This window comes from Tauraco erythrolophus, chromosome 9 (assembly GCF_009769465.1).
Source record: "Tauraco erythrolophus isolate bTauEry1 chromosome 9, bTauEry1.pri, whole genome shotgun sequence".
Lineage (NCBI taxonomy): Eukaryota > Metazoa > Chordata > Aves > Musophagiformes > Musophagidae > Tauraco > Tauraco erythrolophus.
This window is the reverse complement of record NC_141473.1, coordinates 38256830-38272314: the sequence shown is the minus strand read 5'-3', so window position 1 is coordinate 38272314 and position 15485 is coordinate 38256830. Positions and strand designations below refer to the sequence as shown.

At 54.0% G+C, this 15485-nt stretch overlaps 1 protein-coding gene across 1 annotated transcript; it reads left to right on the top strand.

Annotated features, from left to right (window-relative positions):
* Nucleotides 1-13761, top strand: PALD1 (phosphatase domain containing paladin 1). Its single transcript, XM_086616702.1, has 19 exons — nt 1-185; nt 336-438; nt 590-769; nt 847-1011; nt 1124-1284; nt 1469-1544; nt 2337-2494; nt 2586-2682; nt 2791-2895; nt 4499-4594; nt 4812-4946; nt 5695-5811; nt 5894-6073; nt 6589-6786; nt 7095-7235; nt 7608-7679; nt 7825-7965; nt 10968-11123; nt 13612-13761. Exons 1-19 carry the CDS (start codon nt 1-3, stop codon nt 13759-13761), a joined length of 2616 nt encoding a protein of 871 aa, XP_086472828.1.
* The last annotated feature ends 1724 nt before the right edge of the window (nt 13762-15485 follow it).

Here is a 15485-nt window from a genome sequence, read left to right as displayed (position 1 = left end):
ATGGGTACGACCGCCAGCGCGGCGCAGCAGGCGGTCGCGGCATCCCCCCTGGAGAGCGGGGCGCCGGGCGACGGCAGCATGGAGGACCAGCGCTCCCTCAGCATCCACTCCTTCCAGACCTTGGGGCTCCACAACAGCAAAGCCAAGTCCATCATCACCAACAAAGTGGCGCCCGTGGTCATCACGTAAGTCCTCGTGATGCCACTCGCCGCCATCTCCGGAGCTCTGTTCTTCTGCGCCGTCTTCTCTAAATATTCCTTTTTGTTCTTTTCCCCCCTAATCTTCCTTTTTTTTTTTTTTTTTTTTTTTCCCATTTACGCACGTGGCTTTGGCAGGTACAACTGCAGGGAGGAGTTTCAGATCCACGATGACCTGCTGAAGGCCAACTACACGGTGGGACGCATTTCCGAGGCCGCGCTGGAACACTACCTCGTGCAGGTGAGCGTTGCCGCCGCCGCCGCTGGGTTTTTTTGGGAGGCTAATTTTGAAGATCGCTAAGAAAAAGCCACTTTTCTTCCCGGCTGCCTTCAAGTCTACTTGCTCGAATCCACGTATTCCTCGTCTTCTCTCTTCTCGTCGTGTTTTGCAGGGGAAATATTTCATGGTCAGGGATGTTTATGGCAAATTAGATGTCTTGAACACTACCAGCAGCTGCGGCGCTCCCAATTTCCGCCAAGCCAAAGGAGGTTACGCCGTGTTCGGCATGGGGCAGCCCAGCCTCAATGGCTTCAAGCTCGTCCTGCAGAAGCTGCAGAGAGAAGGCCACAAGGTTGGTGGGAAGGTGGAAATCGGGGTGGGAAAAAGACGGGAGAGCTTTCGGACAGCTTCTCCCCGCTTCCTTCGCAGGAGTGCGTCTTCTTCTGCGTCCGTGAGGAGCCCGTGGTCTTCCTGAGGTTGGAAGGGGACTTTGTGTCTTACACCCCTCGGGGCAAGGAGAACCTTCATGAGAACCTCCAGTGCCTGCAACGGGGGCCGTGGACGGAGAACTTGGAGCTGGCCATCCGCAAAGAGGTGAGGTGGGACCGGAGAGGTGTGGGGAGGTCTGTCATCCCCCCGCCTCTGGGATGAGCAGAGGGGTTGTGGGAGGCGGCAGGTTTCCGATGGTGGTCCCCATCTCCGCTAGATCCATGACTTCGCGCAGCTGAGCGAGGGCGTCTACTACGTCTACGATGACCTTGAGCGCTTGCGGGACGAGCCCCACGCCGTGCAGGTGCGGAGCGAGGAGGACATCCAGGTGACGGAGGAGGTCTACCGCAGACCCATCTTCCTCCTGCCCTCCTACAGGTGCTGCCCTTCCTCCTCCTCCTCCTCCTCTTCCTCCTCCTCCTCCTCCGCACATGTGGTCGGTGGCTTTGCTTTCGCGAGCTGGGCTGCTCTTCCTCTTGATACCCTCTAAAACCACGTGTCCTCTACCGTGGTGGGGACGGAAGCCCCGTCCCCTAACGAGGGCCATCCCTGTGCCTGGCAGGTACCACCGGCTGCCCCTGCCCGCTGAAGGAGCCCCTTTGGAGGAGCAGTTTGACGCTTTCATCCGCTTCCTCAGGGTGAGCCGAGCAAAAGCACCAGGTCCACAAGGCCACATTGGGTTGGGATTTTCTCCTGAGCAAGGCTGCCATGCCGGGGAGCGTGACTTCCCCGAGAGAGTCTTCTCCTGCTTTTGGCTTGAGGATGCCTGTGGCTGCATCCCGTTCCCCTTCCTATAGACCCTGCTGCAGAGGTCTGCGTTGTCCAGCTGCTCGTCCCTACCCCTGGCTGGAGGGGACCATCTTGGGCCACCTCCCAGCACCTCTGTGCAGGCGGCTCTATCCCTAAACGGGTTTGGGAGAAACGAGCTGGATTTGGGGTGAAGGCTTTCGGCAGCAGCGCTTCTCTTTTTTTTTTTCGTTAGCCTGGGAGTTTTTGTCTTGGTGGCTTGGGCTGGTGGTGGGAATGTCTTCTGTGGGGCGAACAGGCTGGGATCTGACAGCAGCTGGGAAGGACATGGGGACTTCACAGTGGGTGAAAAGCTGGAGAGGGGCTTTTGACAAGGGCATGTAGTGACAGGACAAGGGGCAATGGCTTTAAACTGAAAGAGGGGAGATTTAGATGAGATCTAAGGAAGAAATTCTTCCTTCTGAGGGTGGTGAGCCACTGGAACAAGTTGCCCAGAGAAGTTGTAGCTGCCCCATCCCTGGAAGTGTTCAAGGCCAGGCTGGATGAGGCTTTGAGCAACCTGGTGTAGTGGCAGGTGTCCCTGTGCATGGCAGAGGGGTTGGAACTAGATGATCTTTGAGGTCTCTTCCAACCTAAATCATTCCATGATTCTATGACCACCTGTTGTACCATCCCTCTCCTAGGAGAGCCCCAGCCTGCTGCTGTGGGACCCCGGCAGACCCCCGCCGGCACTGCTCTTCAGCTGCCAGACTGGCGTGGGCAGGACCAACCTGGCCATGGCCATGGCCACACTCATCTTCCACCACCACCACCACCACCGAGGATCTGCCCAGAAGCCTGAGTAAGTGGGGCAGCCCTTGGGGCTGGGTGGGGTGGGTGGATGATGCCCTTGCCCCCGGGGCTGGTTTGATCTCCCTCTTCTCCTCCACCAGCCTCCCCCACCCACCTAAAACATCAGCCAGGGACAGGCTTCGGGTCATCCAGACCTTCATCGAGATGGTCCCCAAAGGCCAGCAGATAGTCGAGGAGGTAAGGGGGTGCCGGCGAAAGCCCCAGCGGGGTGGGTGGGAGGGGATGAGGTCGAATTGATCCCCCCCCTCCATCTGGGGCTTGCTGAGCGGCTTTCCTCCTCGCAAGGTGGACGGTGCCATCGCCTCCTGCTCGGAGATGCACGACATGAAGGAAGCCATCTACGAGTACAAGAAGAAGCTGGAAGGGATTGGGGAGGACTATCAGATCCAGGTACCCCGTTAATTAGAGCGTCGCTCGGCCGCAAGCCGCCTGCGCGGGGTCATTTATTGAGCTGTTTTCACACAAGGACGTGAAGAATGTAAATTCTGGAAATCCAAAGCTTCCTGTGAGTTGGAAATTTCCCAGGGACATGAGATCTGGAAGGTTGTGGAGCTTCTCTTTTTATTTTTTTTTCCCCCCTACAATTGTTTAAGAGCCATAAAATGGAGCAGGCTGGAATTTGGGGGAAAACTGCCTGTTTTGGTCTTCGCCGCTACTTCTGGTAGGTGACCTCGGCGGCAAATAACATCCCGTGCTCTGGTTCCATCAGCTCTAAAATCGGAAAATCCATACCCGCCTGGCTGGTAAATGGCCTCGGGAGCTGGGAGGGATCGTTTGCTTAGAGGTTTTCCTGCAAATATAATCACTCAAGGTCAAACTTTCCTATCTGTAGATTTATTTTTATTTATTTATTTATTTATTTTTAAATCTCCTTTGTTTTGAAAAGGCATCAGGGTGGTTTTCCACGTGAAGAAGCCGTGGTCTCCCCTGTCTGAGTGGGGGGCTGGTCACTAGGCGATGGATGGATGGATGGATGGAGGATGCTTAGATGGAGACGCTGCCCCAATCCCGCCCTCTTTGGAGATCAATTTTCCGATTTAAACACTGAACAGCCTCAAAGCCTTCCCCGGACTCACCCTCACCCGAGGAAGGCTGCTCTGTGTCATCCTCGACGCCAGGGAAACGAAACGGCTCTGAGGGTGGGAGGGGGGGCACGGGACACTGCCGTAAATCAGTGACCAGGAGTGTTTATTCGAAGTCTGCGTGGAGCGAGAGCAGGTTTAAACAATGGCGAGGGGCCAGGAAAATGTGCTGGGGAGGATGAGGATGAGGAGGGAAGGGAGAGAGGCCATCGAAAAAAAAAAAAAAACAGCCTGGCTTCGGTAGGGCTGGAGGGGGATGCAGGTGGTACTGAGGTGGAAGGGGGGGGCTTTGCCAGGTGAGCCGGTGGAGCCCCACTTTGTTTTGGGGAGAGAAAGGGCTTTTCTTGGTCCGGGGGACCCATCTCCTGCTGGACTGTGGGTTTCTGCCCTGTGTTCGGAGGTGGCCGGCGTGGGAGTAGGACCTTGCGTTAACCAACCCCCTGCCTTTCGGGTCCGAGTCTCCGTTAGCATCCAGACAGTGGGTCCGGTTGGAAACGTCGGAGCTAAAATGCAGATTTCCCTCTTTAAGGATCATCGAATATGGGAAACTTGAAATGTTTCATTTAAAGAAAAAAAACACAACAAACCACCATAAAAAATTATTCCAGATTGGGTTTTGTACTTCTCCCCCCTCCCTCCCCTTCTCGTTCAGAAGCGGTTTATTTCTGAAGTTTGTGTGAACACCCAAAAAAACCTTCTGAGTGGCTTAAATGGTATTTCTGCCCCTCTTCCCCCACAAAAAAACCCAAACCTGATGGATAAAACCCCACCCCTCAGGCCTGTTTGCTACGTGCCGCTCCGCCTTCCAAGGCAGCCCCAAAACCAGCGTGTTTGGGGCTTTTTTCCCCTCCTGGGGGCTGTGGGAGCTGTCTGCGTTGGGTGTCCCAAATCCCACCTGCCTTTGCTTTCAGGGGAGCAGCACCAAAGAGTATTTCCTCCAGAGGACTTTGCAGAGCCTCCAGCGCTATTTCTACTTGATTGCTTTCAACTACTACCTTCATGAGCAGGTAAAAAAAACCCAAAACAACTCTCCCAATCCCAAAAAACCCTCCTTTGCTCTATTTTTCCTCTTTTTTTTTTTTTTTTTTTTCCCCATATAGTGGAGGGAGCTGGGGGGGTTTCCACTTCTTGATTTTCCCAAGGAAACGCAGCGTGTTTTTCAGTGGGGTGGTGGGTTGTGTCTGCGAGCCCATGGTGATGGCGTGTGTCCCCCCCCACCGGCAGTACCCCCTGGGCTTTGCCCTCAGCTTCAGCAGGTGGATGTGTCGGCACCCCGAGCTCTACCGGCTGCAGGCGGAGATGAACTCCTCAGAGCTCACCGTCACCGGGGATATTGTCACCAAGGGGACACGAGTGCTGGTGAGTACCTATCCTGGGTGGTGGGATGGGGCTGGTACCTCCTTGTTGTCCCTTGGGAGCGGGACCTTGCTGGGATGCTCGCTCCCTCAAAGAGGTTCAGTGGGGTGGGAGAAGCGAGGGGTTTCCTTGTTCTAGGGGTCTCCAGGTCCATGCTGGGGTCTCTAGGTCCATGTTGGGATCTCCAGGTCTGCATTGAGGTCTCTAGGTCCATGCTGGGATCTCCAGGTCCGTGTTGAGGTCTCTAGATCCATGTTGGGGCTCCAGGTCTGCGTTGAGGTCTCTAGATCCAAGTTGGGGGTCTCTGGTCCGTATCCTGCCTGCATCCTCAGCAAGGATGGGCGTGTGGCCAGAGACCCCCTTGTGCAGGCAGATGCATCCGGCCCCCCAGACCCAGGGTAATGGGATGCTGGAGCACTCCAGGACATGAGCCTAAGCCGCTGGCCTGGTTGCAGCTTCACTTTCTTGGTGCTCCTTGGCTGGGGTGGGTGAAGGTGGAGGCCAGGGCTGTTGGTGGTTTGCTGCTGCCTTGGCACAATCTTGCTGCCTGAAGAGCATCTCCCGCCTCTGAAATGCTTTGAGTCCCGACTTGCTGGTGTCAGAAGGGTTTTGGGACTTCTCCTGAGCGGGGACCGTGGGTGGTGGGAGGTTGTATTGTGCTGGGAACCCCACCTGCAAACCCGTGGTAGGGGGGAAGCTGCAACTCCGGGCTGGGGGGGACACCAAAATCCCAGGCTTTGCTCCGTGGCAGGTGGCGGACGAGCGCTTCTGCCCGGATGTGCTGAGCACCGCCAAGGAGATGAGTGTGGCCAACTTCCGCCGGGTGCCCAAGATGCCCGTCTACGGGACGGCTCAGCCCAGCTCCAAGGTGAGCTTGCGGCCGGGCTCGCCCGGGATGTGCCCCCACCCACCCCAACCCTCCCATCACCCTTGCCCACCCTTTCCCCTAGACCCTGGGGAATGTCCTGCGGTACCTGATGGACACCAAGAGGAAACACTCCCGCGTCGTTTGGATCAACCTCCGGGAAGAAGCGGTCTTGGAGGCGAACGAGCAGATCTATACGGTGCGGGAGCCCGGGCACCTGGAGGAGCTCATCCCCGTGCCCACCGCCTCGCCCCACGAGCTGGAGGTGAGCTCCTGCCTGCTGAGGAGATGCCCAGGGTGATGGTGGGTTCTGCCTAGCCAGTGAGGCTTCATCCCAACCTCCCAGGAGCCGTCGTGGGCGATGTCCACAGGCTTCGATAGTCCCTCACCCCCTGACCCTGCTGCTTTTGGGGTGGGTTTTCTAAATTTTGGCAATGATGGGCAGTGGTTGTATTGAGTGCTGTGCTTGGTTCGTGCCCTCCATGTTGTCTGGGGAAAGGAGAGTGGATGTTCCCAGCTGGGTTTCCAGAGGAGATGGGCAGCGGCTGCGTGGAAGAGCTGCCTGGAGCAGTGGGAGATGATGCTCCCATTGAGCGCGGCCGGGACCGTGGTTCTGGGCGAAAGCGATGGCCGGGACCTGGTGTGGGGTTTTGCGTTGGGTGTGGGCTGTTTGAGAGGGAGGGATCAGCCTGCATCTAAAAAAAAACCCAAAATAATGAAAACCCTGAAAAAAGTCAAGAGGAGCCAGTCTGAGGGTGAGGGTTTCTCCGTCCTCTGCAGAAACTGGAGGCCACCCTGAAGGGTGACCTGCTGAAGTGTCAGAAGTGGCTGGAGGTGTACCTGGAGGCGGAGAAGCAGATGAAGATGTTCAAGAGCTGCCTGACTACCCAGGAGATCTTCGGCCAGCAGAAGAACGCCTGCCAGGGCCTGACCTACCGCCGCATCCCCATCCCCGACTTCTGCGCTCCCAAGGAGCAGGTACCCTGCGGACCCCACCTCCTTCCCGAGCCGTCCCTACTGCCACGGGGTGAACGTCGCTCGAGTCCTCGGTGCCACCCAGCCCCAGGGCTACGGGTGGGGTGCCCAGGGCTCGGTGCAGGGTGCTTGCTGGGGTCCTCTGGGAGATGCTGCCTGGAGACCTTGGGTGCCTTCACCCTCCTGGGGCTGAATCCGGCTCGTGCCGCGAGAAGCCGGGGATTTTAGCCTGAAGGCTGATGGGTAAGGGGAGATCTCATGGCTGCACCCATAAACAAACCCACCCCTGCCACTGGCTTTGCTCCCGGCAGGACTTTGACCGGCTGCTGGAGGCGATGAAGAGCGCCCTGGCCGAGGACTCGCGGGCAGCCTTTGTGTTCAACTGTGCCAGCGGCCGGGGCAGGACCACCACGGCCATGGTCATCGCTGTCCTCACCCTCTGGCACTTTAATGTGGGTACCGGGGAGGGGTCTGGCACAGTGGGAGGGTTTGAACGAACATCTGGGAGGACTGGGGTGGGCTGTGGGGGAGCGGACGCCCGTTTGTTGGCCTCCATCAAGCTCTAGGAGGAGTGTGTGTGCATCCTTGGTGAGCCATCACCCCCTTCCTGAGAGCTCCCATCCCAGGATGAAGGGTTAAGGGTGGAAGAGACATGGCTCCCCGCCTTGCAGAGTGGATGGCGGTGGGTAGAAGGGAGGTGGAGGATGCCTGGGAGGGTTGAGTTGGGTTGGACTGGGTTGGGGATCTGCACTTCTGCTGAGCTGTCAGGCAGTGGGATGGGACCACGCAGCCCCAAACATTCTGGCCCTCTCCAACTGCCCCAGGGCTTCCCTGAGATGGGTGAGGAGGAAATCGTGAGCGTGCCTGATGCCAAGTACACCAAAGGGGAGTTCGAGGTGAGACCCTGAGCCTGGCTCTGCGTCAGGACCCCCATCCCAAACCCCCTCCTTGCTACCTTAGCCACGGCTGCTGGTTCAGGGGGGCTGGGTCGAGGTGAGGAGGCACCCGGTGAAGCCCCTGCTGCTTCTGCCCACTCTGTAGGTGGTGATGAAGGTGGTCCAGCTCCTTCCCGACGGTCACCGGATGAAGAAGGAGGTGGATATGGCCCTGGACACCGTCAGTGAGACCATGACGCCCATGCACTACCACCTCCGAGAAATCATCATCTGCACCTACCGGCAGGTGAGCGGCGTGGGGCCACCTGGCTCTGCTGTACCTGATCCTGGAGGCTGGAGGGTTTTTTTTGGGGTGAAGCTTCCTGGCACAGCACCGGAGAGGTGCCAGGGCGCTTTTGGTCATGGTCAACCAGTGCTTTCCTGTGTCCTAGCCAGCATCCCGGCCACTGTCCTATCCGTCTGGTGCTGTCTTGCATCCCACCCACCATGCCACCTAGCGTCCTGCCCATCCCACACCATCCCGTATCCCAGCCAGCATCCCAACTGTCTGGTGCTGAGTCACATCCCACCTGTCCAGCACTGTCCTTCATCCCATCCTGCATCCCGCACCATCCCGTATCCCGCCCATCCGGCATCGTCCTTCATCCCAGCCAACATCCTGCATCATCCCGTATCCCACCCAGCATCCCGCGCATCTGGCACCGTCCTGCATCCCGCACCATCCCGTATCCCACCCAGCATCCCGCCCATCCGGCATCGTCCTTCATCCCAGCCAACATCCCGCACCATCCCATATCCCACCCAGCATCATGCCGATCTGGCACCGTCCTTCATCCCATCCCGCATCCTGCACCATCCCGTATCCCAGCCAGCATCCCGGCTGTCCAGCACCGTCCTGCATCCCGACTGTCCAGCGCCATCCCACATCCCAGCCATCCAGTGCTGCATAGCCAGCAGAGGGCAGGGCCGATCTGTCCCGCTCTGCTCCCAGCCCTGAAGGCTTCTCCTGCTCCTCCAAGCTCAGGATGGGATCCATCCTTGGGAGGGATGCATGTACCCATGCAGGAGTCATCCCACCACCATCCGATGTCACAGGAGCTTCTGTGCAGCTGATGAAGGGGAAAAAGGATATTTTTATTTTATTTTTTTTAGATTTGGGGTTGGTTTGGGTTTTTTTTTATGCTGTGCAGCCATTTCACAGGACCTCGGAAGGGCTGAGCTCGGGGGCTCAGCCCCGTCGCCCCCCCGGCTGCCATTGATCCCCATTTTCAATTAACGGCTGCCAACGATTGACCAAAGCAATTAATCACCCGGCAACATCCGCCGTTTGCCTCCTGGTTTATGGGGCCCTCTGCATTTTGCTGGAACTGGGAGAGAAAACCTGAGCTCCGCGGGATGAGCCGCTGGGGACTGAGCGTTTGCAGCAAGAGCTACTGTGAAATTATTAGGGATCAATAATTTTATTTTATTTTTCTGTTGAGCCAGAGGGACGCATGTGCAAACGCTTTAATTTTTATTTATATATGTATTTTTTTCCCCCAGTGATGGGCAACTTGAGAATTACGGGAATTATGTAGTCTGGGCATTGCCCTAATGGATTTTTAATTAAGCTGTGGGTAGTGTTTAGAGAAATGTGGGATTTGGGTGAAAAGAGGGAAGGAAAAGATGCTGCAGTACTTGTTTTGGTTTGTTCCTATCCCTTCCCGCCCCTAACTGGAAGGAAAAGATGGGGGAGTATAAGAAAATAGTAAATAATGGGATAAAAGATAAATAGCAGGATAAGAAAATGGTAAATAATAGGGCAATGAAATAAAAGCTAAATAGAATAATATAATAAAATGATAGGTAATAGGACAATGAAATAGAAGTTAGGATAATATAATACCATGGTAAATAACAGGACAATGAGATAAAAGTTAAATAGAATAATACAATAACATGATAGATAATAGCAAAATAAAAATTAAATAGGATGATATAATAAAATGATAGTTAATAGGACAATGAAATAAAAGTTAAATAGAATAATAACATAAATAATAGGACAGTGTAATAAAAATTAAATAGAATAATGTAATAACATGATAAATAATAGGACAGGGAAATAAAAAATAAATTGAATAATGTAATAAAATGATAAACAATAGGAGAATGAAATAAAAATTAAATAAAATGATGTAATAAAATGATAACTAATAGGACAACGAAAAAAATAAATAGTTTATAAAAAAATTTATAAAAATTATAAAAAAATTATAAACCCATGATAAATAATAGGACAATATAATAAAAAATAAGTAAGATAATAAAATAACTTGATAAATAATAGGATCTACTCCTCAAATACCAGCACAGAGGCAGGGAGGAGGCACCTTTTCCATGGGCAGAGCGGCTTTCCTGGTGCCACCACGAGTCGGGGTGCAAACGGGTTGAACGAGCCCCGATTTTCCAAAGCCCTTGGCGGGCCGTGGCAACGAGCAGCCGGGCAAGGACCTAGGAAAAGCGGAGCGGGCTTGTCCCTGAGAGCAGGTCGGTGGTGACACCGGAGCGAGGGATTCTCCTGCTCTTTGGGGTGGTCTGTGGGGTTGGGGCTCTCGCGCCAGCTGGATCTTTATTCCTTATTTATTAATTCTGGAAGGGGCATCGCTGCAGGGCTCATCTGCTCTTACAATAACAGCTATAATAATAATAATAATATATAGAAAATAATACATATAATAATACAGTAGCAGTGGGTGCGATGGCCGTCGCCCTCGGAGCAGGGCGCTGGGTGGCTGCTGTGGTCTCTCCTCTTCCAGCGGTGGAGGTTGAACCCAACCAGGGGATGCTGGAAAGGGACATTTTTTTTTTTTTTTTTTTTTTTTCCCATCCCCTGGAGAAATGCTTTGCAGTCCGGGAGCTCATGGTTTCAGATCCGATTTGCACCTGGGCATCTATTCCCGGCTCCTGGATGCACCCACCCATGCATTCAGTAACTCCTCGTCTTTTTTTGGTGGTCTGGATGGTGAAGGAGAAGTTTTTACATGCTGGAAACCACAGGGTAATGAGAGCCCGGGCTGCCAAGCCGCAGCGGGAGCGGGATGGAAGGATGCGCTTATTTTTGTCCCCAAAGGGGTCCTCCCTCCTCGGCTGGAGGTCAGGCAGGAGATCCTCATGGGTCCTTCACCCCCCAGACTTCTCACGTGGGATGGAGAGCAGGACCACGGATGAGGATTTGGGCACAGGGGCTGCCCCTCGGATGCTCTTCTGAAGCGGGTACCACCTCAGCTGGTTTCTCGCTTCTTCCAGGGGAAGTCGGGCAAGGATGAGAAGGAGACGGGGACGCTGCAGCTGCGGAGCCTGCAGTACCTGGAGCGCTACGTCTACTTGATCCTCTTCAACGCCTACCTGCACCTGGAGAAGAAGGACTCCTGGCAGCGACCCTTCAGCCTCTGGATGCGCGAGGTGAGGCTTCACCCACTCAAGCTGCCAGCAAAACCTCGCTCCACCTCGTCATAGAATCATGAAATGGTTTGGGTTGGAAGGGACCTTAAAGACTGTCTAGTTCCAACCCCTTCCAGTAGACCAGATTGCTCAAAGCCTCATCCAGCCTGGCCTTGAACGCTTCCAGGGATGGGGCAGCCACAACTTCTCTAGACAACCTGTTCCAGTATTTATAGGGCACTGGGAAGCAGACCCCCATCTTTGTTTGTTGTGGTTTTTTTTTTTATATATATGATTTTCGTATGGTGGTTGGGGACATTGTGTCTGGTCCCTTTGCATTGGGCGAGCTCCCATCTCTCCTGGCTGGTGGCTTTCAGGGAAATCCAGGCAGGTCACTGGAGACAGGTGGCATCCCACCACATGGACGAGGTGCTCCTCCCACCCCAAACCTGCCCTTTTCTCCTCTTTTGAATTTCCCAGGGTTTTATTTTGATCTTCCGGTTGCGATCGCAGCATCTGGGGATGGGAAGCCACCATCCAACCCCCTCCCCATCCCAGGGTCCTCCGCTTGGCGTGGTTAGCTTGGCTGGCTCTCCTTGCATCCAAACCCACCTCTGGTCTCTTTGCAGCGTATAAAAATATATAATATCCTGGCCAAATGGATCGGGGGAGCGAAAGGAAAGAATAATTACACGCGTCTGAGAAAATTGGGATCCAGCTGAAAAAATGGAAGGGAGTTGGTGAAAGACCCCAAATCTTGCATATTTCCTGCTTTTTTTTTTTTTTTTTTTTATGCAGAGATGAGTTTTTTTTTCTCTCCCCAGGCAGCGCCTGCCTTGGTGGGGGGGAAAACAACCTCGTCCCTTCGCTCGCCTCCGCCAGCGCCGCTAATTCATATTGACGTGTTTGATCTGCCGGGCGGGAGATGAAAGCGGCGGCTGCCAGCTCCGCTCACCGTCCGCCTCCCGCCCCTCCTCGCTGGAAGGGGCCGTGGCGAGGCCGGGGAGGAGGGGGGGGGTGGCTGGTGCCCACCCTGGCGCGGCATCCCGGTTATGCCGGTGTTTGCATTGCCCGGCAGTGCGGGCAGAGGCGACGGCTGGGGCTGGGCTGTCCTTCGGTGGAGATGTGTGGTGGTTGCTGTTGGCTGGGTGCTGGGTGCGGGGGTTTAAATGCATCTTCAACGCGGCGTCTTTGTTCAGCGCAGCATCTTCGGTGCTGCTGCAGCTTTCTTCAGTGCAGCAGCATCTTCAGTGCAGCAGCAGCATCTTTCCTCAAGGCTGCATCTTCAGTGCAGCATCTTTTCTTCAGTGCTGTGTCTTCAGTGCTGCTGCATCTTTCTTCTTCAGTGCTGCTGCATCTTTCTTCTTCAGTGCTGCTGCAGCTGCATCTTTCCCCTTCTTTTCCCTTTATCAGAAGCAGTGTGGCCAGCAGGAGCAGGGAAGTGATTGTCCCCCCCATACTCAGCACTGGTGAGGCCACACCTTGAGTACTGTGTCCAGTTTTGGGCCCCTCACTTCAGGAGGGACATTGAGGTGCTGGAGCGGGTTCAGAGGAGAGCAACAAAACTGGTGAAGGGTTTAGAGAACTTGTCCTATGAGGAGTGGCTGAGGGAGCTGGGACTGTTTGGTCTGGAGAAGAGGAGGCTCAGAGGGGACCTTATCGCTCTCTACAATTCCCTGAAAGGAAGTTGTAGGGAGATGGGGGTCGGTCTCTTCTCCCATGTTATGAATGACAGGACGAGAGGGAATGGCCTTAAATTACGCCAGGGGAAATTTAGGTTGGATATCAGGAAAAATGTCTTCACAGAGAGGGTTGTGAGGTATTGGAACAGGCTGCCCAGGGAGGTGGTGGAGTCCCCATCCCTGGCGGTGTTTAAAAACCGTGTGGATTTGGTGTTGAGCAACATGGTTTAGGGACCCTGACAGTGCAGGGTGAATGGTTGGGCTCGATGATCTTGAGGGTCCCTTCCAACCAGATGATTCTATGATTCAGTGCTGCTGCTGCTGCATCTTTCCCCTTCAGTGCTGCGGCATTTTCAGTGCATCTTTCTCCAGTGCCGCAGCATCTTTCCTCAACGCTGCATCTTTCCCCAGTGCCGCATCTTCAACGCGTGGGTTTACATCTGCCCCCACCCCGTTTGCTGGAGGCGGGAGGGGAAATAACACCTAACCTGCGGATAAAAGGAGTCTTTGACCCTAAAAGCGCCCCTTCCCGCCGCATAACCTCTGCGGTTTTAGCAAAAACAAGGCGCCGTTGTAGCTTTTTTTTGGCAGAAGGGTGCCAAAGCCAACAAACCCTGCGACGGCTGACCCCAGCAGCGAGAAAGCAACTTAGGAAACCTATAAACCGTGGCTGGAGGAAAACTGGGGGTACCTGGATGCAGGGAGATGCTGGGGGAACCTTCCCCATCTCTCATCACCTGGGAGGTGACAAAAGCATCCTGAGGATGCTGGGGGGCAGTTAAATCTCTTTTTTTTTTTTTTTTTTTTTTTTTTCCTTCTGTTTTCAGGTGGCGGCAGTGGCCGGAGTCTATGAGGTCCTGAACCAGCTGGGCTTCCCGGAGCTGGAGAACCTGGAGGACAAGTCCCTGGGCACGCTGCGGGGCCGCTGGCAGGCGCAGGGGGGCACCTCCCGCCCTTTCCGCGGGGAATTCTTGTAGGGTCGGGGTGCGCTGCTTTCTCCTTGGGTGGGGAGAGAGGAAAAAGACTGTTTTCCCAAAAACCCGGGGGTGCGGGGAGGGAGGGGCGAGCCCTGGAACTGCCTTAGAGCGCGGGAACTTCTGGGGTTTTTTTTGGATGCAATAAAAATGTTGTTAAATTAAAAACCGATCCGTTTCAGCGGGTGCTTCACCACAGGCAGGGTGTGATTTGGAAGAGCAGCTCTGAAGCCCTGGATTTCGACCGGTGCATGGAGCCGTGCTGGATTTTTCCAGCCTGTCCTAGCTTTCTCCCTAAACCAGTGCAGCCTACGTACACAAATACTTATGTATTTATATACACATATGTGTGTGTGTATGCAGAGAAACACAAATATACATACACAAGTATCTATACATATATATATACACATAAATATTTATGTAGACACACAGAAATGGCTGTGTGATATAAATATAGATATATGTATAGATTTATATATAGATATATGTGTAGGTTTATGGCTCCTGTGTGCATATATATATAGCTGGAGCCTGGATGAGGACTTGCAGAGATGCCAGTCACCGCACACCTGAATATTTTAAAATTTTGGGCATCCTTCTTGTTTCTTCTCAAGTTTTTTAGATGGGGACGCGGCTGGAGGAAAGGCAGCCATGGAGCCAGGTTTGGGGGATCCCTGCTGCTGCCCCCCACTCCCCAGATCTGCCTTTTCAGTGTCGAGGTGATGTTGGGGTGGGAGGGGGTGTTTAGCTGCTCAGCAAAGAGGAGATTTAAAAGCTTAATGTGGAGGGTGGAAAGAAAAATGTCATTTTTAAATAGCAAGGGAGGCTTTTTCTTCAACGTTGAGACGTTGAGAGCCCTGATTCCCAAGGGATCCCTCCTTCTTTTTGACTTAACCACGCGTTTTTGAGTTTATTTATTTATTTATTTATTAAATGCAGAAATACCTGCCTGAATATTTTGTCCCTCCCCGAGTATGTCAGCGCTTGGATAATTTGCCGCTGATGTAGTAGGCCAGTTGACTTGGCGGTCTGCAAGAGGCTGTTGATGCTGTTCTTCCCTCTTTTTTCGCGGAGCTGTGGTGCATCTCTGTTTATTCCACTTTATTAAAGAAATTACCTGTGGGCTCCTTGTTTTCAGCCCGGCTGCAGACCCCAGCCCCTTCTCCTGCCCCCCACCAGCAACCCTTGGAAGCCCTGCCTATAATTAGGCAGAGTTTTTAATTGGGAAATCCCAGCCCCTTTCATCTCAGTAACGAAGGCCGGAGCTTTGCATCACTTGGACCGGGGGAGCTCAAAAGCTTCTTTCCGCTTTCGTGCCATCCTAACAAAGAAAAAAAAAAGCCTTGGAGCTGGGAATGTGCTTGAATGTGAAAAATCAACAGTGCTGTGGATTTATTTCTTCTTTTCTCCAGGCTGGGGAGGCAGAAACTTCCCTCCCTCTCCCAGATGATGTTGGACCTGGTGCTGGATGGGTTTTGGAGGGGTTTGTTCCGAGTGCAAGGCAAGGGGGGGGGGTCCCAAGGTGGGGGGAATGGCTGGGCGATGGGACACAGCATCCCCGAGGCGCTGGGTGCCCTGGTCCCCATCGATTCTCCCGCCCTGATTGCTGCAGTAAATTGATTTTTCTGCAAATTGAGCTTATGGTTTTGCTTCTTCTTGTTATTCCGACCGGCGGTGGTTGCACCGTCGAGCTCTGCCGGGATGTTGGGCCGTGTGTCTCCATC

Bases quoted from the DNA above. Each gene is read 5' to 3' on its own strand.
- PALD1 (XM_086616702.1), top strand. From the start codon at position 1: ATGGGTACGACCGCCAGCGCGGCGCAGCAGGCGGTCGCGGCATCCCCC. The intron at 5,812-5,893 runs GTGAGCTTGCGG...CCTTTCCCCTAG, and splicing joins CGGCTCAGCCCAGCTCCAAG to ACCCTGGGGAATGTCCTGCG. The intron at 11,124-13,611 runs GTGAGGCTTCAC...TTCTGTTTTCAG, and splicing joins TCAGCCTCTGGATGCGCGAG to GTGGCGGCAGTGGCCGGAGT.